The sequence below is a fragment of the Bombus affinis genome, chromosome 2, assembly GCF_024516045.1.
Source record: "Bombus affinis isolate iyBomAffi1 chromosome 2, iyBomAffi1.2, whole genome shotgun sequence".
Taxonomy (NCBI): Eukaryota; Metazoa; Arthropoda; class Insecta; order Hymenoptera; family Apidae; genus Bombus; species Bombus affinis.
The window spans coordinates 15,994,567-16,021,675 of record NC_066345.1 but is presented as its reverse complement, the minus strand read 5'-3'; the positions used below and the strand labels follow the sequence as shown (position 1 = coordinate 16,021,675).

Here is a 27,109-nt window from a genome sequence, read left to right as displayed (position 1 = left end):
TCTCTCTGTTTAACCAGTGACATCGTGAGATGTGATTTTTTTCAAATAGAAATTGCAGGCAGCTGTTTAACTTGGATTAGAACGTTTCATGCCGCGTTATAACTACGACAGAGGAAGGGACTTTGATTTATTCGAGAACATAGGAGAATCGTGTCAAAATTTAGTAATAGTATTCGTCTAATTAACAGTTCTCCAACTGCGAACTATTCTTCCTATTGAAAATTGGATTATAATTCAATTCGGTTAGTTTCCATTAATCTGCTTTGGCCGAAGAATCAAACTGTTTCGCTTGGGAATTTATCGGATGATAAATAGCGAATAAAATTCGATGGACAGTTGGCATTGGAAATTGCAAATTGCCGCATTTTCCGACGAAGATATATTTTACAGCGTGCAGATAAATTTGACGCGCTTGTTATTATTATTAAACGAGAGGAAAAAATGTGAAGGAATTGAAACGACGTTCTTATTATTCAGCCTATATTCCATCCAATCGTAGAAAACGTTTTGCAATTTTGCATGCGAAACGTTCTACGCGTGAACGTCTCAAAATTGATCCAATTTCGGCATTTAACCAGACTTTACAAAATGACACGATGAGTGAGCAATCAGAAAGCGAGAAGCTACAAGTTACTTAGAATTGCTAAACTTTGTGAATCGCGCCTTGTAAATGTTTCATTTATAATTTCTAAATTTCTAATATCAACCTATTTTTTTTTTTTTTTCAATTAAAGGCAATGTAAAATTCCAAGTACACTGATCTCTGTATTCGTGTCATTTTCTTGCGACGAATAATCTTAGCGGACGGTAAATCGTTTACTTTCGATACAAATAACGCATTGGAGGCACCAAAACGTGGATACATCCGAAGGAATATCTGTTGTTCGAGTTGCTCCACGTTACATCGACTTGCCCGTTATAACCGAAATAGTCACGCGTTCCAGAGGGGAAACAATGATATTAATTAATTCAACGACTTCCTGGCTGACATTAATTAACGCAAGAAAGCCGCGTTTAAGCCTTCAATTACCTATTTTAATTGGTTGGTGGTGCGACAAAAGCCGTGAACGACGCGTCGATCGTTAACCGACCGATGGCACCATGTTAAACAGTAAATTAATTCGCCAGTACAGTCGTAAAATTTCTTAATTACCGCGTGACGATAAGAAGATGTGTTTGATAAGAGGAGTGTTTGGGGCTTCGAACATCAACTGTCTGATAAATGTAAAATACGAAATCAACCTTTTCTCGAAACTTTTAGTACGAAACGCGAGGAGATTGTATTTACGGGCAACTTGGATATAATTAGCGGAAGAGATACAATAACGTTCGTTGTAGTGGGAAACCTTTTATTCTCAGTTTTACCATACTCAGCTATTTAAGCAGTTAGCTGTTGCGACCTGTTTGAAAACTTTGAAAAGCTTGTACTTAAAACGCGTGACAAAAAGTAAGCGACGACGAGTATACTCGTTGAAGACAGAGTATGCGTGGCTCTTATAACATAGAATTAAATTGTAACGAAACGATCGTTTTATTTCTTAATTTTATTACCGACAGGGCTCGTCGCAACACGAAATATCGTAATTTCTCCGCGACGAGTATACTCGTCGAGAGCAGCTAACCGGTTAAACACTATACATCGTTTGGACGTACAGTTGGTGATAGAAAAATAGTAAATTGAATGGATTCCACGGACTAGAAAAGTTTAAAAAACGTTTAACATATTTTGAGAGAAGCTGTTTTTAAATTACGCTCTCCCGTAAGTTGCAAATTTGTAAACACTTTGAACGCGCTTTTTGCGTTCGATGTTACGTCGCTTCCCGATGAAATATCTGCAACCTGTGCTTTAAAACGATCGATAGGGATTCTGGAACCATACTTTGCAGCCAATTTAACCTTGACCAAAATGTACTACTATAGACCCTTCCAAGTTTAAATTCTACTTGTTAAGGTTAACGTAAAGTTAATCTCGGCTATATGCAAAAATTCTAGTCTTTTGTCCAATCTTCTTCTATCCGTACACGATCGATCATATCGTAAATCAATGTTCGAAATATTTTCCGCCGCTTTGTACAATTTTCTCGAGTCTTCGTGGCAAACAAAAAAGATACGAAATTGGGACATTTTCGTGTTTCTGTAACGTTTCAAAAGTTGGCTTGCCAGCCAGAGTTACGCTTGCAAGCCCGGTCAAACGACCGGTTCCAAAATTGAATTCGAAATTGTACATTCGTCGTTATTCCTCTCGTTCGTCTAACTTTATGTAAATTTCTCTATCAATGAAAATTAACAAACCGGTTAATCAGGTAATATAAGATTGTACATAAAGTTAGAAGAAGGAAAAAAAAACGACGAATGTACGATTTTAATTAAATTTTGAAACCGGTCGTTCGACCTGGCCTGATAAGGTTCGTGTTAAGGACAGAGACTGGAACCATGCGCGGCCCGACGTTATCGTCGTCGTTCATCGTCAAGATTATTGTCACCGATCGATCACGAAATCTCGCGACGAACGCTCTGAAACTACGTCTGGAGCAACTGTAACAATTCCGAACCATCTGTACTGGTTCGAGTTAAAAAATAATAGCAGAGGCTAAGGAAAGACGTTCTCTCCCGAGTTTGTTCGCAAAGTTTTCCAAGAAAATTGATCCCTTGTTGGGAACGACGTAAGACAAACGTGGAAACTAAGAAAAGTAAAGAAGAAAAATGCGATGTTTAAAAAGAAAATCGCCAGCTAACATCGTCTATATATATGTGTATGTAAATTCTATAGAATTCAAACTATCCGCCAACTGATATTTTTAATTTTGCCTTGTTTTATTACAGTGTCATTTTGCTGAATAGATTAGATCACGAGAGAAGAACGGTAATTTAGAACTTGGAAGATCGATTATCAATTTCCCAGGTAAAATTTGTAGTAAATTTGTTATTAACTGTTATTGTATTTAATTATTGCCAAAATAAACTGAATTTTCCAGAACCGATTGTCTGATTTATCCTAAGAATTTATGTTATTATTTATATTTATACATATTTAATTTAATTATTCTCAAAATAAACTGAATTTTCCAGAATCGATCGTCAGATTTACCCTAAGAATTTACATTATTATATATACTTATATATATTTAATTTAATTATGCTCAAAATAAACTAAATTTTCCAGAATTGATCGTCTAATTTATCCTAAGTATTTATGTTATTATTTATATTTATACATATTTAATTTAATTATTCCCAAAATAAACTGAATTTTCCAGAATTGATCATCTGATATACCCTAAGAATGTATGTTATTGTATATATATTGAATTTAATTATTCCCAAAATAAACTGAATTTTCCAGAATCGATCGTCTGATTTACCCCAAGAATTTACATTATTATATATACTTATATATATTTAATTTAATTATTCCCAAAATAAACTGAATTATCCAGAATCGATAGTCTGATTTACCCTAAGAATCCACATTATTATATATACTTATATATATTTAATTTAATTATTCCCAAAATAAACTGAATTTTCCAGAATCGATTGTCTGATTTACCCCAAGAATTTAAATTATTATTTATATTTATACATATTTAAAATAATTATTCCCAAAATAAACTGAATTTTCCAGAATTGATCGTCTGATTTAACCTAAGAATGTATGTTATTGTATATATATTTAATTTAATTATTCCCAAAATAAACTGAATTTTCCAGAATCGATCGTCTGATTTACCCCAAGAATTTACATTATTATATATACTTATACATATTTAATTTAATTATTCCCAAAATAAACTGAATTATCCAGAATCAATCGTCAGATTTACCCTAAAAATTAACGTTATCGTATATATAAATGCGTCCATATATGCGTCGATGCAACTGTACGCGAATGTCGTCGATCCTGCCGAATAGAAGGGGCAAGATGGAACCTTCCTTGCTGACGTCGCGTCGGCGTCGACATCGGTTGGCACATCTAGTTTAGGCGACGGGGATCAAGAGGACTCGTCGCCGATGAGAAACAGGGAAAACGCGAATTCCGCGAGGAACAATCGCCGAGCAAAGTGTCGTGTCAGCGTAACGTGCTCGACGATACGTGGTGGCCGGTGTATCTTGTCGCTGGTGCGATCGACTGGTATAGCTCGAAAGGTAGGGAAAAAACAGAAGGGAAGGGTAAGAGGGGGGAGGTTTGCTCGTTACTCGTGAAATACGCGCGTTCCTTCTCGCCATTGTGCGTCGACTTTATCCAAAGCTATCTGATATTTATCGTCGTACCTCGTGTCGCCGGTTATTCAATTCAGCGTTACGAGGGAACACGTGCAACGTTTAATTATCGCCGCGCACGCGGTCCCTCGTACGTGCACTTAGCGTTGCAAACGCGCTATCAACGGCTCTACGCGAAACGATTGCACGCGCCAGAGAAATTAGGTGCGCGACGTACGATGAACGTACGCGTCTCGCAGCGTCTTGTTGGTGGAAAGCCGCGGCATGGACAGAAACATGCCGCGTGTGATTCGTATCAGGACGACGTACAGACGTAGGTGTTTCACCAGTTAACCGCGGAATTTAGTTCTCAAAGTCTCTTACGAGTTTTGTGATCGACACTCTGGGGTCCTATCGACGATCAAGTAGCCTGAATCGTCGTGTATTTTTGCAGCCATCGAATAGATTCAAAGGGTTTTTCGGTCTTTCACGCGACTGAAATATTCCATTCTTCCGGAACCTCTGGGGTTTGTCGGCGAGAAACTTTTCGATGTGATTCTTTACGTCGAGCAAAGAGTTAAAAATTCGAACGAGCTTTCCGAGCGGCGTACCACGGATGTAATATTTTATTAAAAATTCACGAGAGTATTTAAAGAAACTTCTGATAACATTTTTCAGCGTGATGCGTTTGAAAACAATTTGCCCGATGGAGAGGTACCGAGCGAAATTTATCGTTTCGTTAAATTCTTTAAAAATCGGAACGAACCGATGTTATGCATCAACCGCACCGAAATATTCTTTTCGATTTACGCGTGTACACGTCGAACGCGGTTAACCGGTTGAGAAGGAACGAGAATTTTGTTGCGTTAGTATCACTCTATTACCGTTTCACAAGATCGAAAAAACTTCCGACGGACAGATTTTCGTGCTTACATTGGCGCGAGAATATCTTTGGAAACGAACTGACTGATTCAACAATAGCAAAAACTGCGACGAAAGATCCGAATTAGCTTTCCGTACGCAACATCAGTGGCTTGACGTCTTAAAACGTATCGAAGCGATATGCTAGCGAACCTGGGACGTAAATTTACGTAATGCAACGTCGGTTCATAAATCGATCTCTGTCTTCTATGATTCGAAGAGAAACGAAGAATTGAATCGCAAGTTGAGCGAAACCGTAATAACCGTGGATAAAATCGGGACATACTGAACCGGCACAAATATATATGTAGGTATTGGAAAATGGTGCTGCTGTTAAACGTGACATCTGCAACTTGGAACTATCAATCAGCGACATGATCATAGAGCGTTCTGTGTGCAACGAATAAAGAAAAGGAACACAATGTCGAAGATAATCACAAGGATATCCTCGCATCGATCATTCCAACGGAAGATGATCAGCCTCCGTGAAGAAATTAAAATATCGAACGGAATTTAATAAGCCACTGAATGTAAAGAAATAGTCGCGAATAATCTTCGCATTATTATTATTATCGTTAATAATAATAATAATAAAATCGAGGAATCTTACACCGAATTTCTTCAAATTTTTTCGTTGTGTGTAGCGAATTAAACCACATTACACATTTTAACGTAAGAAAGAGTGTGGAAACTTTGTTTTTTAACAACTGACGGTTAACGAATGTTCGATTTAAATATTAAAAAAAAAAATTGAAAATAAGTAGCCTGGGACATTTTATTTACAATTAGCGTCCATCAGAGAAATCATCTCCATTCATTGCTATTGTCAACAACTCTATCAATGGACGGTTACGAAACATAGTTGTAGGGTATCTCGGTGACTACGTCGTACGAAAGTCTGCCAAAGTCCGAAATGCCTGGCGTAAAGACTGGAAAGCGAAAAGAGAGCCGACTCGGATAGTGGCAGGAAATTTGTAGCATTAACACCTGGCCGGTAGCAAAACTCGGTCGATAATAATGGAATTTGTTCGGCCGAGACTTAACGGACTTGTCGATACGCTGAGAATTAAATCGACGGACTTTCCTTTGGTCGCGCGTTATCTTGGAGAGCGGCTGTTTGCCGAACGAAGACGTCACTCGAGGTATAATTGGAAAGTTGGAATGGAAACGTTCGGATCGATGAACGTTCCTATTGTTCATACGACGCGTACAGCAAGCGAGCCAGAGTCGCTGAACAAATTGAATAAAACAGAAGACAGAATGACAGAAACTCGATGACTCTACCGCCAGCTTCCGTATCCGACGCGCGTATGAAACATCGTACGAAATTAAATATTAAACGCACAGTGACTCGCGAAGGTATTTGAACGTTTGTTATGGGGAACTTTTATCGAGATACGTGTGCGTACGTTGAGTCGTAGATTTTATAGAATGGCGAATTATGTAAGAGAAAGATCGCCAATTTGCAGATATCTGGAAAAATTAAAAGTACACGTTTGCTGGTATGGGAAAATTTTCTACCTTTGGACGAAAGTCGTTTGAACGATGCCAAAAATAACTTGATCGTTGCTTCTGTTCTATTTACGAACGAAACGTTATTCCTCGTTCGGATTTAATAGGACGACGAATGATTATATATAGACAGTTTCTGGTCTCGTCTGTTTCACTTTGTCCGTGAAATTAGTATAGTTACTTTCCTTAAACCTACTCGCTTCATCGTGGATACGAAACGTCATTAGAAATTACAAGTTGTAATTCACGGCAATCTCTCTTGATGGGAATGTTATATTTGTAAATAATTAATTTCGATTAATTAATTAGATTAATTTCGTTACTTTAATACAGCGTATATAGACTTGTCCGAGTAACGAGTAATTTACTTTCGTTTTCTGTTTGAACTCTTTACACCAGCTTCACCAGGTCCGGTCGAATGACCGATTACAAAAATTAATTAAAAATCGTACGTTCATCGTTATTTCTTTTTTTCGTTTAGCTCTATACAAATTCTCACAACGAAATCTCGAAACCAGTCGTTTGACGGGACCTGGTAAGGTTAGCGTTAAACAGCAAACGTCTCATTCTCTCTTTCTCTCTAAGCAACTATTTAAACCATCGTTTATTCAATAATATCCGACATTGTACGTATGTAACGACATAAAACAGGGTTGAAGTAACGTTAAGAAGCGAAGAGGAGGAAATAAAAAACAAAAGATTGGGAACAAGCGGAGAAACGTACGATAGTTCGTTTAACGACGATTCATCCTCGACGAGTTAAGCGTTTAAGCAGATTAAAGAGAGCAGATTTCGTTGAACCAGGTTGCGGTATGAATGGATTAAAACTTCTTATCGCCGACTAAATACCGTGGCGTTTCCATAGCGCGCGTTTCTCTTTTTGTGGCGTCTCCCACCCGTTAAAACGCGGCTGACAAACGCGATTACGTTTTCTAATTTTAGTTGCACGCGCGCAGCAACTAAAACGTCGCGATTGCTCGCGTACATACGGATTTCCCAGCCGCGCGAGACACGCGACAATAGCACGTGCGTTTAGCGTGTTAAACGCGTTATTTCGCTAGCGAAACTGAGCCGCGTCTGTCGAACGTCGTCGTTCTCTGTGTTTACTCCAGTCTTGAGTTTCGTCGTCCATGAGCAGGACATCGAACGAACGCGATCCCTTCGCGTTGGACAAACTTATCTCGCGTGCCTGGCCTCGTCGAACGATCTGTTGCACGTTGAAACGCGAATTTGTAATTCGATCCGTGCACCTATATCTATACTTTTTTGTGGCTCGTCGCCATAGCGATACGCCATCTCTTTACGAAAATCTATCGTCGATTGGCTGTTTCGTAGCTTCTCAAGCCAGGCTTCCAGCGGGGGAAAGTTCGAAACTGTAAACTCGCAAGTATTTGCTTCGATACGTACGTACGTACAAAATCTCGATTATCCGAGGCTTTGCGAACCGTCGTGGGTTTATTTCGCGTAAACAGAATGCAGGCAAATAACACGTACAGGCGGATACGACGCGATTTCTTATGAAAAAGTAAAAAAGGAAACATGGAATGAAACTTTTTCATACGACGCTTCGTTTTCGAGAAGATCGAGTTTAAAAATGTATAATTGCATATAAATGTATAAACGTATAATTTCAAGTATACTTTAACCTGTGTAATTCCGGGTTGGACGAGGACAAAACGAGGAAAGTTGATAATTCGGGTTCGGTAAACGGATTGTAGAACCCTTCTAAGCTTTGGCGAGTATCAATCATGTTGTCTGGCATTGAAGTAAGTAACCGCGATAGAAAATTATTTTGATTCTGAATAAATAAAAAGGAATAAAAATAAAGTTCATTCTATTTATTCCTTTAGTCATTTCTGTCAAAGTTATCACGTAATTGCGAGGGAAAAATGTAACACGAAGTAGAAATTTTAAAATAAAAAACCAGTCATTTTGACTGACGCGGTAGTTTTTGGTGTTAAAGTGTAAAATAAAAATTGTACAAGAAACACGAAGCAAGGAAGATAAATTCTATCGCGAAACAGATTAGACGCAATGAGGCAATCGACGTGCAATCGTATAGCGACGATGCAGAAATCGCGTTTCGTCTCTCTCAGCCACATCGTCGCTCTCTAATTAGAAACTTATGAAAAGCGACGAAGCTGGCTACCGGCACAGGGAAATTGATAAACATGGCCTATGTCCAGAACTGACCTCACTTACGTTTTCGCTGCGCCATAACAACGGTAGGGATAAACCGATGAAATGGGTTTTCGCGTTGTTCTCAGCCAATGAAAGTCTTTTACTGGTGCACTCGTATCCGTAGGAAAACGTTTCATCCAAATTTTGCGTACGACCGCAGATAAAGCTTCTTCGTATACGATCGTTTCTCATTTTACACTTCGTACGTTTTCAAGAAACACTGGAAACTCGTGTCTCTCGCGGCACTCACTATCCACGTATAATACGTATAATTTTAAAGTTCGACGAAGCGATGACAACGGAGCATCTAACAGAAACTCCACTCGGAACTGACTGACTGTTCTGAACACGTTAGGAAAGACTACCACCTCGAATCTCCTAGCAATGAATGTATCAGCGTGGTCAGCGTTATGAAAAACGTCCCTGCGGTGTAATGCAAAAGGAATAACGTAAACACACGAATCCTTTCCGAAAACACCCGAATATGCTACAAGGGCATGTAATAAAACACTTTTAAAATTTAAAATTTTTATTGTCGTTTTAATCCCCTCAAGACCTCTTAAGGTGATGGCAAAATTAGATAAAAGCGCAATAAATGACATTGTCGATGCCGTCTCATTTTTGTCCGAAACATCTAATTATACTTGTTGAATTGGGTGCCACTTCAAAGAAAACTCCCTTTCCCAATGTTTAGTTTTCTTAATCCTCAAAGCCATTGAATATCGTTTAGCGCAATGAATTTTAAGGCCCCCTCGACTCCATAGCCTTTCTAGGAACATGGCATAGCTTTGTACAAATAATACAGTGGGTTACAGAGAGGCTAGTTTTTGTAATGGTATAAACACCCATAACAGACCCATGGATTTAAAGCTCTTTCGTAAAATAATGCTGCCACCCTGCGTATCTAGCATACACATTGTACTTATATTTAAACTTACTGAAATATATTTCTATTATACAATCCTCTCTTATTTTCCTCTTACAGGATAAAACCTTAAAACTGTTGCAGAGTAATTAAGCAGTCTAGCTGTTGCGACCTCTTTGAAAACTTTGAGAAGCGCGTACCTAATATGTGTGGCAATGAATAAGCGACGACGAGTACGCATGTCAAAAACAGGTAACTGGATGAGGGTGAGCAAAGTTAGGTAGGACACCCTGTATATTACATATAATATAATACGATATAACGTATAATTGTGAACATAACAGAGTATGCCAAGTAAGCATCATCCCTATGTTCAGCTACATGATTTATATTTGTGTGATAAATTATCTCTAAACTTGTCCTGTCGTGCGTTTCAGTCGGTAAGAGCACTTGCTACCTGGTGCTTAATTATCCCATAAAGAAAAGCTGGATAAAGAAAAACATGCTATTCTCTTCAATGTATCGTTTATAGCACGTTATAGAAATATATTATTTTTCGTAACTTCAATAGCCTGGTTTCTGGCCTTTACAAATGTAAACACATTTGGAACGTTCTACCGTTACACTTTGTCAGGCGAATCTTAGAATATGGCAGTGTAATTCGACCTGGGTCTCGTAAAATACACATACCACAACATCGAGAGTTTTAAGCTATAAGTCTTTTTGTGTCTTAGGATTTTTACAATCAAACTTTTTCGACATATTCTATTGTTCTAACACATTTTGAAGAGACATGGATATCAAATTTTCAAGATATCGATGCATCTAAAAACGAAAGAAGAAAAGAAAGAAATAATAAATAAATAAATAAATAACGTTAGAAAAATCGATCGTTTCCATAGAAATAAATCGCAATTAAATCGCGTCATCGGCAACTTCCATTCCGGTTGTAATGGGCCACACGAACAGCAGAGCGAGGTTCAACCGCAGAAAGGTGTTTCATTCAACGAGGCTGGCCGCGAGCAACCAGACAAGCTTTTTCAGCTTGCTCTTCACTCGTAAGAACCGCGAGCGGTTGTTAAGGAAAATAGGCTTTTCTCTCCGCGGATATTTCCGTCGGCCATGCGAATCTGCAGCCACTCGTATTTGATATTTGCACACAACGGCGTTCCACGGATCTCATTGTCTCGCATGCTATTTACACGCAAAGTTCTACAAGCGTATGTAACATTTCGTATGATTAAACGTACGAGTAAGTTCTTCCCATCCTTACGAAAAAATCGCGAAGAATTCGTTTCTACACCGTAGAATATCGGTACGTAAATTAGCGATAAATAGCAAATACGATGTAAGCCGGAAACCATCGTGAGTCATCCTGAGGCAAAGATTATAATAAATAAAAGATATATTAGGATGTTCAAAAAATTGCTTTCGCCTTATAATGAAATACTAGATGCACAACAGCTTTAATTTTATATTACTTTTTATCGAATTATGTCTGATTCATTTGGTTCTATTGGAACGATAAATAAATAAATAAATAAATAAATGTATATACAAATATAATATTTCATAACCGGCTGTACGTATAATGGAATATTACGACGCGACTAAATTGATTTCTAAAAATCAATATGCGACGATAAAGCTCTTGTTTTACGCGTTATTTCACTGCTTCGATCCCTAACAGGCTAATTTTGTCAAACATCTAACCACAATTATGTAACAAAAAAAAAAAAAGAGAAAAAAAAATAAATAGGAAAAAGGAAAAACAGAAAAAGAAGAAAAAAAAATAACTACCCTATCCATGAGAAAACGTGCCATGAATCGTGAAACGAATCTGAAAGCAGTTAATTAAAGCGAGATGCAGGTCGGTAGGCTCGTAACAAGCATGCAATAAATGTTGACACGAAAAAGCAGATGAGTCACTGGAGGACCGTAGAGGGACCAGAGAGAATCGAGCACACTTTAGACCACTAAACCAGCTTCGCGACCTCTCTCCCTCCTCTCTTCTCTTACTCGCTTCTATTCTCTGTTTCTCTCTCTTGCGACAACCAGGTGAGGCAACTAAGAACGAAAGGAATTCCTGGCCGCGCGACCTTGGTAGGTCGTTCGTATCCGAGTCGTTTACCTGGACCGATTTGCAAACGTTGATGGAGGTAACCGCGATGCTTCGACTATGGCGGACACGCTCGACCTCTTTCAACGAGACGTATCAAAGCGCGCGAAGGAAAATACGCTGGGCAAGAAGATATCTTAATATATCGTAGCGTAAGCCGTAGAGGATATTTATTTTTCCATTCATAGCATCCGGTTTACGAGCACAATCGCTCCTTGTCGTATGAAACGCTCCGCGTTTCTTTACGGATATAATCGCGCGCGCGCGCGGGCGCGCGTGTGTGGGTCTGTGTGCGTGTAAAGTTGGCGCCCCCAAGTGCAAATTTTCGTAAAAGAAACAAACAGTATTCGTCTGTTCACGATTCGTCGAATTAAAAACCCAGTTTGTTTGTGCATTCTTCGAAAAGGAAGAAAAAAAAAAAAAAAAGAAAAGTTATCGCAGAATTAAAGAATTTGTCACGAGCACCGGCGTGAATATCTTTCGTTGACGAGCAAGTGGCGTACGACTGTCTACGTTCGACCGATAAAAATCTTCGTTTGGCCACTTTCCAAAACAAAGTTATCAGCCACCGAGGCGAATAATTTTCTCTAACGAAATTCGTTTTTATCTCTCACTGTTTTCAAGTTGTTGCTTGTCCCAGTTACGCCTGGCAACCCGTATAAACGCAAGTTTAAACTTTCTTTTTGCCACCACTTTGCGTATTTGGTTACAACGTCGCACGCGCAATTGCTTCGATACTTCGTTGGACCAGCGAAGCGCGCTTTGAATTTCCAACATTGAGTCGACTGTTTGCAGAGATTTTAATCAGAGTGAATGGAACAAATCGTGCAACGATATTCCGTGAATTTTTCGATTTACAAAAATTCCGTACGAGATGCGTATATACGCTGAATTGCGAATAACGAAGCACATTGGACATTTCGAAAATTCCAAATTGAAATTTCTGCTCGTACGGGGAAACAAGATATCGCGTTACAGGGAATAGACAGGGAAGCAGTAAAACGTCGATGGAATATTTTTTCAAACCGCTGGTAAATCCACGACGTCTGATATCGAGTTTCATATTAGCACGTTCGACTATTATACGTCTGTTTTGTTATTTACAAATTAGATTTTCTAACAAATTCGTACGCGTATCTTAGATAACATCAGAGGTGTTAACGTATATATTTTGAGTTTACTTTCTGTTAGAACAGCAAATTTCGTACGCATATCGTAGAACTAGAGCGAAACCAAAGAAAAATAAATCGATACCGAAAGCTTGTTTAACGGAGATTTATTAGTGTGATATAATCATTTAATTTACGGATTAAATTATACAACTTCCTGTGAGAAGATGTTAAAATTAAACGTATTGATATCGCGACTAATATATATGGTTAACGAAATAGTTTTAGTTTATTGTAATAAAATGAAAGAAAAAGAAGAAGAAAGGAAAAAAGGAAACTAAAAAAAGACCGGAGTAATAAATATCTCTCATCACGCACGCTTTCATCGAGACGTAAATTTAATTTAATCGCGTTCGCATCGACAAATCGTATTCAAAATCGTCGTTTGCAATGGAAGTGTAAAAAAATCACGTAACGCGAAATTTCTTCGCGTAATAAACGCTGATAGAGCAGGTGCAGAATTTCCGCGCCACTGATTCCATTAAAATGCTTATTTCCGCTGGAATGTATCGCGGTGGTCGGAACGAGCTGAATTTCAATGTTTGAATTTTCCAGGCGTGTACTATGTTCGATTTAATCATTTACTAACGCACAATATATACAATACGTATAATTCGTAATTGGCACATTTCCAAGATTGAATTTTTAATCTCGAACGATGTAAATATACGAGTTGCAAATAAGAGAGACGCAGAAATCGGTATCACTCGAGATGTTTCGTTTTATATTTCGATTGGAATGAATTCGAGACGAGAACCGATTTCACCGAGGAAAATTAATATCGGAAATTGATCGTAGCGAATTGGTATCGGAAGCGATGATTGCAAATCGATATAATTTCCGTTACGATTTCGTATACAGACGACTCAAAAAATCTACGAATCTGTTAGCTTCTCAGTTATCGACGGAGATTTGGCAAATGCTCAAAAATCAGATTTCTCATTTTCCAAAGAGAACGCGTTGAGATACTTGTAGATGGACTTTCTTACGATTTCTTTGAATATTCTTCGATACCTTATATGCGTGGCAGTGATTAATTCTCACGTCGAAAAGTTTATTTCTCTTCTTTCTGTTTCTATTTACCGACCGTTCTCCGCAGAATCTGACAAAATCGTCTTTCTTTATTTGGAAACTGATCGAGTTCCACGCCGATTACAGGCTGTCGTTAAAGTCAAATGCTGCGCAACAAAATATCGATGCGTATTTATTCGCGTAGTATCATCCCCAGATACGAACGTGTACGCTCAATTTTGTGTCGATAAAATACCGGTACTTTCGTATTTTCGGTTGACCCTATTGTCTTCCTCGCTTCTATATCACCCGAAATAGATGTTATGTTTCGATAATATTATTAACGCTAACTTTACCAGGCCCGGTCGAACACGATTGGTTTAAAAATTTAATTCAAAATAAGAAATTGATTAATCGGATAATATAAGAATTTATACAAAGTTAGACGAACAAACGATATAACGATGAGATATTTTATCATCCGAAACTTTACCATCCAATTGAATTCTTGTGTTCTTTGCGTATTCCACGGTTTCTGTGAGTAAAATAGTAGAATAGTTCGAAAGAAGGAGATTACCCGACGAGATACTAACGCGAGGAAGAAACGACGAGGACGCCAGGGTTAAATATCAAACAAATAATTGTTTTTTTTACCGATAGTCGAGAAATCTCTTGTTCTCTGGACAGAGAAACTGAGATGTACGCGAAGAATACGATTTTTCGAGTCTCAGAGCGTGTCTTACTTTTCAACGATATCGTCTAATTGTGAAATAATTAAAAACTCAAGCCCATTGTGAAATTTTGTTCGTAACATTAAAACGAAAATTGACAAAATCGTCTGTATAATTTTAGGGTTATAAGGTGAAACAAAACAAGTTACAACGAATGAAAATTTTCTTCTGAATTTTTGTCTTTGGCTGTAAAACACATATAAACTCAATGTTAATTTTATTACGTTTCCTTCCGATATTTGGTAGATTTTTCTTTCTTCTTTCACTTTTATCAATCTGTGTGTACGCTGACCACCAACTTATCCAAAGTTTCCTTTCGAATATCCGGCCTCGCGCGGATTTTATTCTTTTCTTTCAAGTCCAACGATATTTCCTGTAGATGGTTTCTCTCGATCGTAAACTTTCCTCGCTAGAATTGGCCTCAGGTTCTCTCGATCGGCTCCGGACACGAGTGCACGACGCTAGTCGTGATAATAATTCTATTCCGAAATCTCCAAACCAATATTTTTCGTTCTGGCGGCTGTACGAATCGAAGCATCGTCTGGCTGAAAAATCGTCCTTTTATCTTCCGTCTCGATTACGAGAGGCAGCAATTAAATCTACCCTTTGCAAAAATAATTTCGCTCCGCGTATCCACGTTGGCACGATCGGTGATTTCTCCGGAAATATCGAAGAAACGAAGCGGAAAATGTGTTTTTCCTCGTCCGTGATTACACGCAGCACACTGTACGTACCTTAAGAAGGATGTAATGCGACGGCAACGATCAACGACGACGACGACGACGACGACGACGATGACGATGACGATGACGATCAACGAAATATTTATACGTAACGATCGTTATATATAGACAGCGCGTAAATATAAAATCGAGGAAAAGAAGACGATCGAGGAAAGAATCCGCGGTATCAAAGAACCCCTCGAGCCGGTTGAACAATTATCAAAAAATTATCTGGAGCGTGTTAATGTGTCGGCAACATGTAAACGACCGGTTACGCAAAATCCAATACGTGGCATGCTGCTTGAATTCATGTCGATGGAATTAGCTTACCGGCATTCCTCTACCGTCTTTGAGGGTAAGCACACGCAACATGCTTCCTGCAACTATTTCAATCGATACGCCGCACTCGAGTGAAAATCTTGTGGAAAGTCCGAGCCGCGTTTCCGCTCGAAATCGTTCGCTCGCTCGCTCGCGCGGATCTTCGTCGAGTCCGGAACCGACACGAAGCGTATTCCTATCGGGTGGACAAAACTCTTCTCGCCGCGGTTACAAGCGTAAAGATTGACGAATACAAAAAAAAAAAAAGAAAAAAAAAAAGAAAAACGTTAAACGTGGCAGGCGATGGTTTTGCCGGATACTTTTCTTCTTGAAATTTTAGTTGTTTTTTAATTCTGATTTTTGTTATTTTAGTTTCTTTCCCAAAAACTTGTTACTTCGTCCTTCTTTGCTTAATAATTTTGTTAATGTTTATTCAATTTTATATATATGTATATTAGATTAATTGGAAAGTTCTGTTTTCAATTTTATTCTGTATTTTACCATTGAACGAATATAATATAAATAACGGTACTGTTTTGTTACTTTAGACGAGTAACGATTGTTAAAAAATTGCTCAAAAGATAGCTAAGAGATGGATTTTTTTATTACATATAAATACAATTTTTTTTTTTTTCAGCAAGTTTTTGGATCAATTTGGAAATTCGAAGCGACTCGTTGGAACAAACAGTTCGACGAGCTTCGAAGTAAAAGGTTAGACAAATGGGGTAGGTGCCTTGTCGTGAATAGTCTAAGGGGGATGTTGTAAATTATGGAAATAGCGGTGAAAATATTCCTGAACCCTTTGAAAAAAAATAAACATTTATTTTTAACGCGGAAGGGAAGTTCATAAAACACGGACAACGCATGTAATATTAGAAACACGACGTTGCTGTCGCATCGCGTTACAAATTTTCCAACTCTCGAGTGTATCGAGATATTTGATAAAATCATATACATTCTCGTAATTTCCGCGATTTTCTTTCTATGGACCAGATACGCGGAAAACGATAGAAATCGTCTAACGGCAAAAATGGAAGAATTACAAAAGAAATTAAACAGAAGAAATAAATTGCCAAATATCTGTGACGCGATGGCATAGACAACGAAGTAGCAAAATATAAATGGAAATACTTGGCGATTTAGCAAAAAATCTGGAAATTGCTTGGCAAAAATTTCGCTCGACGAATCGATTTCTTCTTTTTTAAAAACCGGAGAGATCGATAGAAATCTTCCAACGACAAAAACTGGGAGACTCTCGCAGAATGGAAAATAAATAAATCGGCAAGATAAAAATATACGTATAAACTCGAGGAATAAAGGTACGGTTGATTTGCTTTCCTTGAAAACCGAAACTACCAAACAAACAGAACTTTCGAGTCGATCTAATACTCGCAAGCTTCGAGCCGCTTTTAAAGTAAGAATACGCTCGTAATCGAACGCATGCAGAGTTGGTGTTTTACGGAATCACCGGTCTGCTAGAGCTAATTGCATGATCCGATCGAAAGCAGGGAATTAACATTCCGCGGGTTTGCTTTAGCTGGAGGAGCTTATTTTTAACTGGAGTTCGTGTTAGCCGCCAACGGAATTGAATTCCTGTTTTTACGTGACGCCGAGAGAGCGTATTTCCGATACGCCTTAGGTCCATTTACGGTGGCTATGAAAAAGTATCTCTGCGTTGCGCCCTTGTTTTCCAACGAAACGTTAGTCAAATATTGCCTTGGAAACCAAATGGTTGCGGGTTTTCTCATTAGATGGTATTGACAAAATCCGCGATCACTTAGTTGCCAAACCAAGTAGGTTCTACGCTTCGCTCCCGCGATACAAAATTTTTCGTTTAGCAATCGCGTGAAAAAGGTACTATTAACGTAATAGTACTATTAGCCTAATATATTTGAACTTAATTAACCCTTTGCACTCGAGAGGCGACTCTCAGTCACCACGGCGTTCCGTACTGCAGCTCTAGTGGCGAGCGAGAAGCGACAGTCCCTGTTTATGTTAGATTTCGACATCTGCAATTGATGCGAGTGCAATATTGGTAGGTAAATTGGTTCCTTAGTTCTTTGTGTTCTTTGTTAGCAAGTGTCAGGCGTTAGACTTTAAAATGGAGGTGAAATATTTAATCCCATATGCCTCTGAAACTATAATTCTGACAACGTCTCCAGATTTAGTTTGGATTCGACGATTATGGCAAAGGTATTATAGTTTAGAAACCTTTAAAAACTGGTTTTCGGAAGTGAAATTAGCTGCAACGAAGATGAACTTGATTTTGAACTGTTGAAAAATTAGATCAATTATAGTGAAGGATACATCTTGGTGAATGATTTATAAATTACCATAAAAAAAAAATACAGAAATTAATATTACAAAATCATATTTTCAAAGATGTAAGTATAGATAAATTATTAGAATATAATTTTTGCTCGCAAGTTAATTTCTATATAAAATCATTTTACGCTAGCTGTAAGACACGCGTCACGTATACGCTAAATCATACGGAGTAGCTGCTACGCCCAACCGAAAAAGTCCTCGGGTGCAAAAAGTTAAGCATATACATATATACACATTGTTATACACTAATTAAGTTGGATATTAAAATAAGTGTATCGACTTACTGGATAAGATAAAGAATCGTAAAGCTGAGTTGGCAATCTTATCGGTTTCAAGGAACCTACAATATGTACCAGTGTCTTCGATACAGCAGGAAAGAAGCTGAACGAGGATATTTACATTCGCTTATCGTCGATCAGGCATTCGGGAGATATTCTATAATCGTGTTAAATGATCCATAACGACGTAAGATACGGCATACTTTTTTTTCTAATGTTAATACGCTAAAAAATATTGTAAAATGTTAGTCTAACAAATTGCAGAATATTACGTAAGCATAAGGCGATAAAACGTAGAACGAGCGATGCGATAAAAGCACATTTATTTCTTCGAAATATCTTCTTCGACAGATTTTAGAGGAAAAATATGTTTACCGTATCTTAGATCGAAATATTATTTTTATTTATCAACGCATAGATGTAGAAACGTCACTTTTAGAAACACAAAGTTAGTTCTTCAAAGATTTATTGTTTTTATGCGTTTAAAAAAAAAAAGCGTGGGCAGCTTTGGGAAATGGAACTTCGCGCGTTCGTATCTTACGAAAATAATAAAGTGCAAATGTAAATTCCGACTTGAGATCCAAGCGATATACAACGTGACTTTTTTTGAACGTTCTACGCCGGACTATAAATAAAAAATGTTTAAATATAGCTAGCTTACGAGTATCGGCCTACTCGCGTATAGTGAATCATAGAATTTGCAATTTAAACTTTCCAAGAAATAGAAACCTTGCACAATGTGCGTCTTTTTTCTCTTTTAACCGATACAGGATTATCTATGTCGAAGCTGCCGTGAGGCTTCGATGTTTGAGAAACTTATATTTTAATTTATCTGCAAATGTGTTTATCAATCTTCCAACGAACGATTTAAGCAGAGTAATTGAAAACAACGCATCATATTTTACACGAAACATTCGTCTAATTGTGAAATTAAAGATTAATAAAAAACAGTTAAATCTTTAGCTAGGTTTTCTTTTACTTTTGCAAATGTAAATACAATTTAACATGCTTCTAATGCAACTACAGCTACGTATATATATATTTCTCAGACATCGTCAAAGTAAATTTAAACGATCAATTATCTATTAATAATATTGGGTTGGCGACTAAGTGATTGCGGATTTTGTCATTAGGTGGCATTGACAAAATATTATTATTACGCGCTGTACAGTAATTTTTTTTTTTTACCAAACATACGTTCGCGATAAATATTTGGTAATTTCTACATCAGCAAATTTCCAAGTTGGTTTCTTCAACCAAGACAATCGCGACACTAGCGCTGTGTCTAGCCACGGTGCTAATGAAATTCGAAAATAACGCGGACAGCAAAATTTCCTATGGCAAGTAGGTTGCAGTACTTTTGCCAGCCATAGTACGTTACATTAATTTTGAACATGTAAGAGGACGATGAGAGAAGCAGAAACTACCGATGGCTATAAATAAATTGCTCGATGGCGATCTAACGGTGTAATATCGAAATACGATTGTGCAATTTACGAAGCGTAGGTACGCGACTGGCTAGGTGACTTTCCAACTACGTACACACGTATATGCTATCGCCAACCATTGATAACGAAGATTTCCATGCACAAAGCCTAAACAAGAAGAACAGGTCACTTACAAATACAATTTTGTCCTCGATTCCCCTCCCCGCGCAGTCCAATAAAGAAAAAACTTTACAACGCATTTCTTCCCGCGTACGAACAGAGTTTTATTCGAAGACTGGACGTCCGCGATTTCTTCGCAGAGACGCGGAAAACCAACTCTCTCTAAGCTTGTTGTTCGCAATTTGGTAAGATACCCGCGTCTATCTGGAAACGCATAACCGACAGGCAGAACGTCACACGATCGGCGTACGTTCCCGATCGTCTCTCCGAGAAATGTAAAGAGAATTTTCTGATCTCGTTGCTGATAAGCCACGAGAATCGCAAATTGATCCGCGTACGTAGATCGCGCGATCCAGAAACGCAGGACTTGGTAGCTAGGAGCGTGCAACAGCCCTAAAAATGCCTCGTAACGTGTCGTAAAGCTTCTAAAAGGGAAACCGTACGCGCGTGCTAACTTTCCTCGCGAAAGACGTCGACGATGCACCGTTGCTACTCTGCGAACCTCGCGAACTCTGTAAATTTCAAGAAAAAGTCACGAATCGACCGATGAACATTCCCTCTTCGCCCGGCTGAAACGCAATTCCCTGGCGATCGCGATCGAATCCACGGTTTACCTGGAAAGCGGAAGTCGATGGCGCAACGTTTGAGAACGCGCGTCGCGAAGAAAGTCATCGCGTTGAAGTTTTCGTCACGGACGACCGAGCTCCGCGGCATGCGATTACGAGATCGAGCGGCTGGAAAACGGCGGGTGCGTAGTTTTCCTGGAACGGCGCGGCCGGAGGAAACGACGGAGGATCGCGAAACAGGGACGGAAGAACGGCGTTCCTTCCGTCGTTCGACGCAAACGAGAATAGACTGCGGTCGCGTCGCATCGAAAATAGCCGGGCGGAACGTAAATTTTGATGGCGCGCGCGCCAGTGTCGTAAGTCGCGCCGCTAAAGCGGGAAAGTGGGTGACTTACACGGCCCACTCAGGGTCAAGAGTAAACGAAGACGATACTGGGTTAGGCGAGTTCCGTGCCGGATGACTGTTCAACTTTTAAATCGTCAGACGCGAGGAGTAAGATTCCACGTAAAACTAGCGATGGCACGAAGAATCGGTTACATCGTCCTAAGCGTTTTAGAAGCCTTCCGTCGATCACATTTATTGGAAAACAGATTATATTTGTCGCAAGATCGTAATCTCTGCGTGTACACGTTTTATTGTTTATCGTAGCGAAGCTTAAAGGCTGCTACGATCTTTGTTTGCATAAGCATACGTTTACCAGAATTAGATGTTTACTTTTTAACGCTAATTTTACCAAGCCAGATTAAATGACCGCTTCTAAAATGTAGTTTGAAACTGTACACATTCATCGTTATTTCTTTTAGCCGTCTAACTTTATGCTAATTCTTGTATTGTCCGATTAATCGATCGCCGAATGTTTATCGATATAAAAATTTACATAAAGGACGAACGAAAGAGACAACGACGAACGTACAGTTTTAGATTAAATTTTGAAACCGGTCGTTTGACCGGTTCTGGTAAGGTCAGTGTTATGTTGCCGAGTGACTGCAGAACGATCGGCCGATCGTTTGACATTGTACGAAACGTAACTGATACACGTCCGATGCTCGACTGACATCGATCGTGAGAGACAAAAACGCATCGTCGAGGCTAACCACGTCGATCGAATAAAAATTCATTTCGTGCAATTTCAGCGATGAAAAAAACTGTTTTCTATTCGGTTTGGAAAACTTTGATCAAGTAGTTATGGAAATAAACGTATCTAACTAAATTTCGCGATTTATCTCTTATTAAATGTATACGCGTCGCTAACTATACGAGAAAGATCAAAGAAATGGATTTCTGCTTGTACAAAAGGGCTTAAGTCAGATGTTTCGCCATCTCCGGAGTTAAACGGAACACCCTGTAGATTAAAATTGAAATTTCAGTACGCGATAGAATTACTCGTCTTTCGCGTCAAGCTTTGTTCTATCTTTTCCAATATTCTCGTTGATTCGCGAAATTAGCTGAAAACAGATTATTCCTATTAGCGGACTACTAGCTAGTGAGATCATCTTGTTATCATCAGTTTTTATAGTAGATAGGCGTAATACGTGATTCAAGCTGTGGCAATCGGAGCATGCATACGTTGAAGGCACTTGAAGGTGACCATTTAATGTTTGCTTAGCGATGAACACTTCTTATTGGCCTACTAATGTTGCTTGATTTACAGGTTTAAATAGATTGAACCTATTCGTACGGTGTCGAAGTAGTGCGCTGCACAGAAGACGTAACATTCGCCACTGAAATATCTGTTTTGTCATCGAACATTTGATACAATTGCACGATGTAATATGATCGGAAAAGATCGCGAACGAGGTGTATCGTTCGAGTTTCTGCAACGTAAACACGTTTCTTCGAGAATCTTTAAACAGTTCGAAATAGAACAAATTTATGTCGCTTCGATCGAAAGAGAATTTTTCTACTCATAGAATTATATCTATTCCCAATAGCACGTTGAAAAAAAAGAACGAGGAAAGAGAAGAAAAAAGATAAGGAAGAAAGAAAGGAAGAAAAAGAAAAAAGCGATAGCTGCGGCGAGTGCACGCAACCTGCGGGAAGTCCTTCGGATCGTTAAGGAGAAGCAGGAGAAAACGAACTGACCCGGAAGCTGCTGGCGCATCAAAGCAGACGGAAGCGGTTGAGTATAATTTGCAAGAAAGCACCAAGTCGAATTGCACCGTAAAAGTGACCCGTTGCGGTACGAGTGCACCGATATCGACTTTCGACCGAGGCAAAAGTAACACACGCGATATACTCGACGAGATTACGCTTTAACCCGGTGTACCTCGCCACTGATCAAAATTAAAAATCGAAAAATCAATTTTTAGCGTTTAGGAGAATTAATACGGTGAAGTATATTACGATATATAAGTATATTACGATATAGATAGTAACGATATTTTTAATGCAAATATTTGTAACATTTTTTTGATATTTCTTAATAATGAAGCGCGATATTTATCGTAGAATATTTCCTATCTTTCTTTTTCCCATATACATACCCCTTGTGTAAATATTCTACTAACTGGTTCTAATATAATCTCCTTCGACCGGAATTTGCTTTGCTTATCAGAGAAAACCACCAATATGATTACAGTTTCTCAGATTACAGTGCTTTGGGTCGAAAACTGGTCACGAACAAACTGATCGGTACAATTGTATAGTAATAAAATATCACGATATCGATAGCGCGGTAAGAAATGAATTTTAAGAAATGATTTAAAAACGCCATCAACGAAAATACAGACGCGAAAATCTCGAGAAATATTTTTCAAATATCTTGTCATCTTTTTCGCCGATTCTAACAAGCTGCCTCGTTAATTCTATCCTTTGCATAGAAACGTACGTACGCCTCTGCTGATTTTTTCACAGAATTCATTACAAAACTTAGTAATTTATACAGAATTTTAATTATAAAATTATTTAAAAAAAAGGATAATAAAAGCTGTAGCGAGGTTCTATTCTTTCGTATTATTCTTTAATCGATGAAATTAAACTACGAATAAAATGGAATTAAATAATGGAATTGATTCATAAAAATGAAATCCTTTTGTGTTACTTCGGAAGCATTTTTATTCTCAAGTTAGGTCTTAAGTAAACTGCGAGTTAGATAAAAAAAGAAGAAGGTTTTTCTCAACCGATAAAAGGATTATCGCGATTAATTAAAACGACGATATCTAAAATCGGATAATTCGACGAATTTTAGCAAGTTGCCCAACGAATAATTTGATTTGATAATCTATCACATCCCTAGGAATGTGATTTTTTAGTCGTTAATTTATTCTTATTATATATTTTTTATTCTTTATTTTAATAACATTCGTGTCTTATTGTTACGAATCGATCAAAAATTCCAAACACTGATAAGCTACTATGAATTACTCGACGAGATACTAACGATATAAATATTAATTTATTTAATTATTTCGATATGCAAAGATTCGTAATACCGTATTTTAAGGAAATTAATGAATTTCAAAATATTTACTATAACGCATATTCGATTTTATTTGTTCAACTTCAATTACAAATATAATAAATGAAAAATTAATCTGCTGCCAGCGTACGCATATTAACTGAAAATAGTACGCGTAACTTTATTCGATACCGTTTCACCATAACTTCTTATTATACAGAGCTACTTTTAAATAACATTTTTACACGAGATAAAGAAAACGAATAGATTGAATAAACGCACTCGTGACTCTCAGATTACGCTAAACAGTATAGTATTCGTTGCTGATTTATTGACTGTAATAAATGAACGTCAGGGGGGAGCATTATTTATTGTCACGATAACAATGTGCTATTGTACCACATATTGCGATAATTTGATCGCCCGTAATTTTATTTATAGATACGTATTTCTATTAGCTTCTATTTTATGCTTGTGCATAAATTAAACTAGGTACGAATTAAATTAAAAGTTTCATTTCAAGAATATTCGTAGAACGAACAACCTACATAGAAAATAATAACGTTCTGCTGCATCTATTATTCTACGATTTCATTTCATTCTTTCTGCTAACTATACCTCCAAACAGATTATGCTCATCAGAGATATAGCTGTTTAAAAAAATATATTTGTAATATATATTTATAAAAGAAAGAAAAAAAATAAAGTCAACGTATATTTATTAAAAAAAAAAAAAAAATGAAAAAAAAAAACAATTTCTCGTAGAAGAAAGGGGTGACAGAAATATCGCGTGTAACATCTACTTTACGTTCTGCAAGTTTTGCAACCAAATTCCTATTTCTTCGCCAAATCCTGAAATAAATTACTACTGCCACTACTACTCTTACTACTATCACCAGAAATTTCACTATGAAGCAATGAACAAACAATTCTACGAATAGTTTCTGATTATTTTATAACTGTCGTATTCGGGTCATCGAAAGTTTTACGATATCGAATATTGTAGCGTGCGAGAAAGTGGTTCGGGCAAGTGATCCCCAAATTACTGGAAGCCATGCCATCATTCTTGCCTCTATTATTATACATTGTGAAGAATACTTATTCCATTGGCATTATTATTATTCCAATTTATTATTCCGTAAATCAATCGTGTCGATGAATCGAACAACATAAAATTAATATTGCCCTGTTGTTTACGTGAAAAGATAAACAAGGTGACCTTGGAACAGTTGAAAAGTCGTGGATACCATTACGGTATATGTAAATGCTGTATACACGTAATTATAATTTTAATATAAACGGTTATACGTCTGCGATCGTTTCTTCTATCGTTCTTTAATTCGGATAAATAATTTAAGGGAATTTATAATCGAGCTTGAGATCGCGTTATACATATAAATGTATAATTACGTTACTTTGCATAATGTATCGTTGTAATTTCCGTACAAGTGTTTATCGACGGAGAGAATTCCGCGCTATCGACTTTAAAATCAACGCTAGCCTCAGCCAGTGTTCCTTTGTGAAAAGAAACTTCAGTTTAGTAATTCCATGCATAAATTCCACTTCCGACCGCACGGCACACTTTCCGCGCCAAGTTTCCTATCTACGTGTGTTACAAAATACGCCCACGTTTCGATAATATGTAAAGGAGAGGTGTCGCAATGATAACGTACGCCTTATCACTCCTTACCGATTGTAATTAAACGCCATGTGAACTAATCGAAACGCGATACGTATGTACAGATAGACCCAGTTTATTTTGATAGACAAATTCTGTTGCAGCCCAATAGAAAACACATTTTTCGCTCGTAACATGTAACTCTCTTACTTTGTAAACAAGCGTACACTGTATCTAACCTATTAAATGGATTACAAATTTGTCGGAAATTATACAACGATAGAAAATACTTTATAAATCAATCTGTTATAAATCCGTTTAACACTAACCTACCTTACCAGACCCAGTCAAACGACCGGTCTCAATGTTTGATTTAAAATTGTACGTTCATTGTTATCTCTTTTGCTCGTCTAAGTCGATGTACATCCGTATATTATCCGATTGATCAATTTTTCAATTTTTGTTAATATACAGTTAAATAAAGTTAAATATTATTCTCGATATTTAACACGAGGGCTAATATTTAATAATTCATGTAATATCGATATCGCGTTAATAGGTATTCAGTACACATTAATGCATTAATGTTTTGCGCTGTTCGCTTGTCGTGTTATGCATACATTTTCCTGCAAATGTAAATATAATATTTTATAACGCGAGGAAACAGGAATCTTGCGAGTAAACAAGATTCCGGATGATATTAACAATTAATAAGCGATTTGCAACGACATATATAATACTGATATTTTATGGACAACGTTGAAAATATTACTGATCAACTTTCATAAAAAGAGTTGCAACTGGTAAGTAAACAAACATGGTGGATAGTCGAAAGAATATGGCTCGTCGTTAAGGTTAGTGCGACCAGACGCTATGGGCGCTTCGATTTGAGCAGCAGCCATCGGTGAAAATTTTCACGACCTCGAGCAACTTGGAAACGGTTCTCGACTACTTTGGCTACCGATATACACACACGTTATTTCAGCCAAACAGCACTATCCGCAAGAATTACGATGCCTGTTAAATTACGAAAGACACGCGCAATAACATTCTTCGCCGATAATTACGGTTGCCATATTACGACGATTCGTTGTTACAAAAGATCTATTAGCCGCATCTGCATGAATCGCGTTCGCCGGACGCCTTCTTTTCCAACGAAACGTTTCTATTTTATTCCTCAACGTTTCCTAGACGCACCTTGCGTTACCTCTTAATTAATCTAACTCAAAGTCCGGCCATAGATGTAACGCCTTGCTCGTAAGAGCACGTAATACTGCGAAAATACACTATCATCGATCAGCAGACCGTATACACGGTGCCCGAGAAAATATACGTATAAACATTCCTGGATCCCGGTAATTCGAACGATTCAATGCGTGCACCAGTGCCATTAACACGGCGCACGGCGCTAAAATACTTACGACGAGCCTCTTTAGGCCTTACGATTGTAACATTTATCTAATTAAATAAATAAATAAATATATATATATATATATAGTAATTTTGAACGTTTATCGCTATGTAGAAATCTTTCTATTTTCGATCGAGAAACAGGAAATTTACGC

General features: G+C 37.8%; 1 protein-coding gene and 1 long non-coding RNA gene across 14 annotated transcripts in view; both read right to left on the bottom strand.

Moving 5' to 3' along the window:
• LOC126925866 (arfGAP with SH3 domain, ANK repeat and PH domain-containing protein) overlaps window positions 1–27,109 on the bottom strand; it is a 53,897-nt gene that overhangs the window by 24,722 nt on the left and 2,066 nt on the right. For 2 of the 13 annotated variants that reach the window (XM_050741879.1, XM_050741926.1), the window contains exon 1: window positions 8,827–9,185. The exons of 3 other annotated variants lie outside the window; for them this stretch is intronic. In XM_050741879.1, the coding sequence (XP_050597836.1) occupies window positions 8,827–9,006 (180 nt within the window). In that variant the 5' untranslated portion in view covers window positions 9,007–9,185. Of the gene's footprint in view, window positions 1–8,826; window positions 9,196–15,761; window positions 15,815–19,976; window positions 20,475–20,576; window positions 20,835–27,109 lie in introns of those variants that run through there. 8 more of the 13 variants (XM_050741865.1, XM_050741905.1, XM_050741886.1 and 5 more) reach the window with 8 other exon arrangements.
• On the bottom strand, window positions 14,865–15,755 carry LOC126926287 (uncharacterized). Its single transcript, XR_007714465.1, has 2 exons — window positions 15,444–15,755; window positions 14,865–15,254 (listed from the first exon to the last, which is right to left on the bottom strand). It is a non-coding gene; the product is annotated as an uncharacterized LOC126926287 (long non-coding RNA).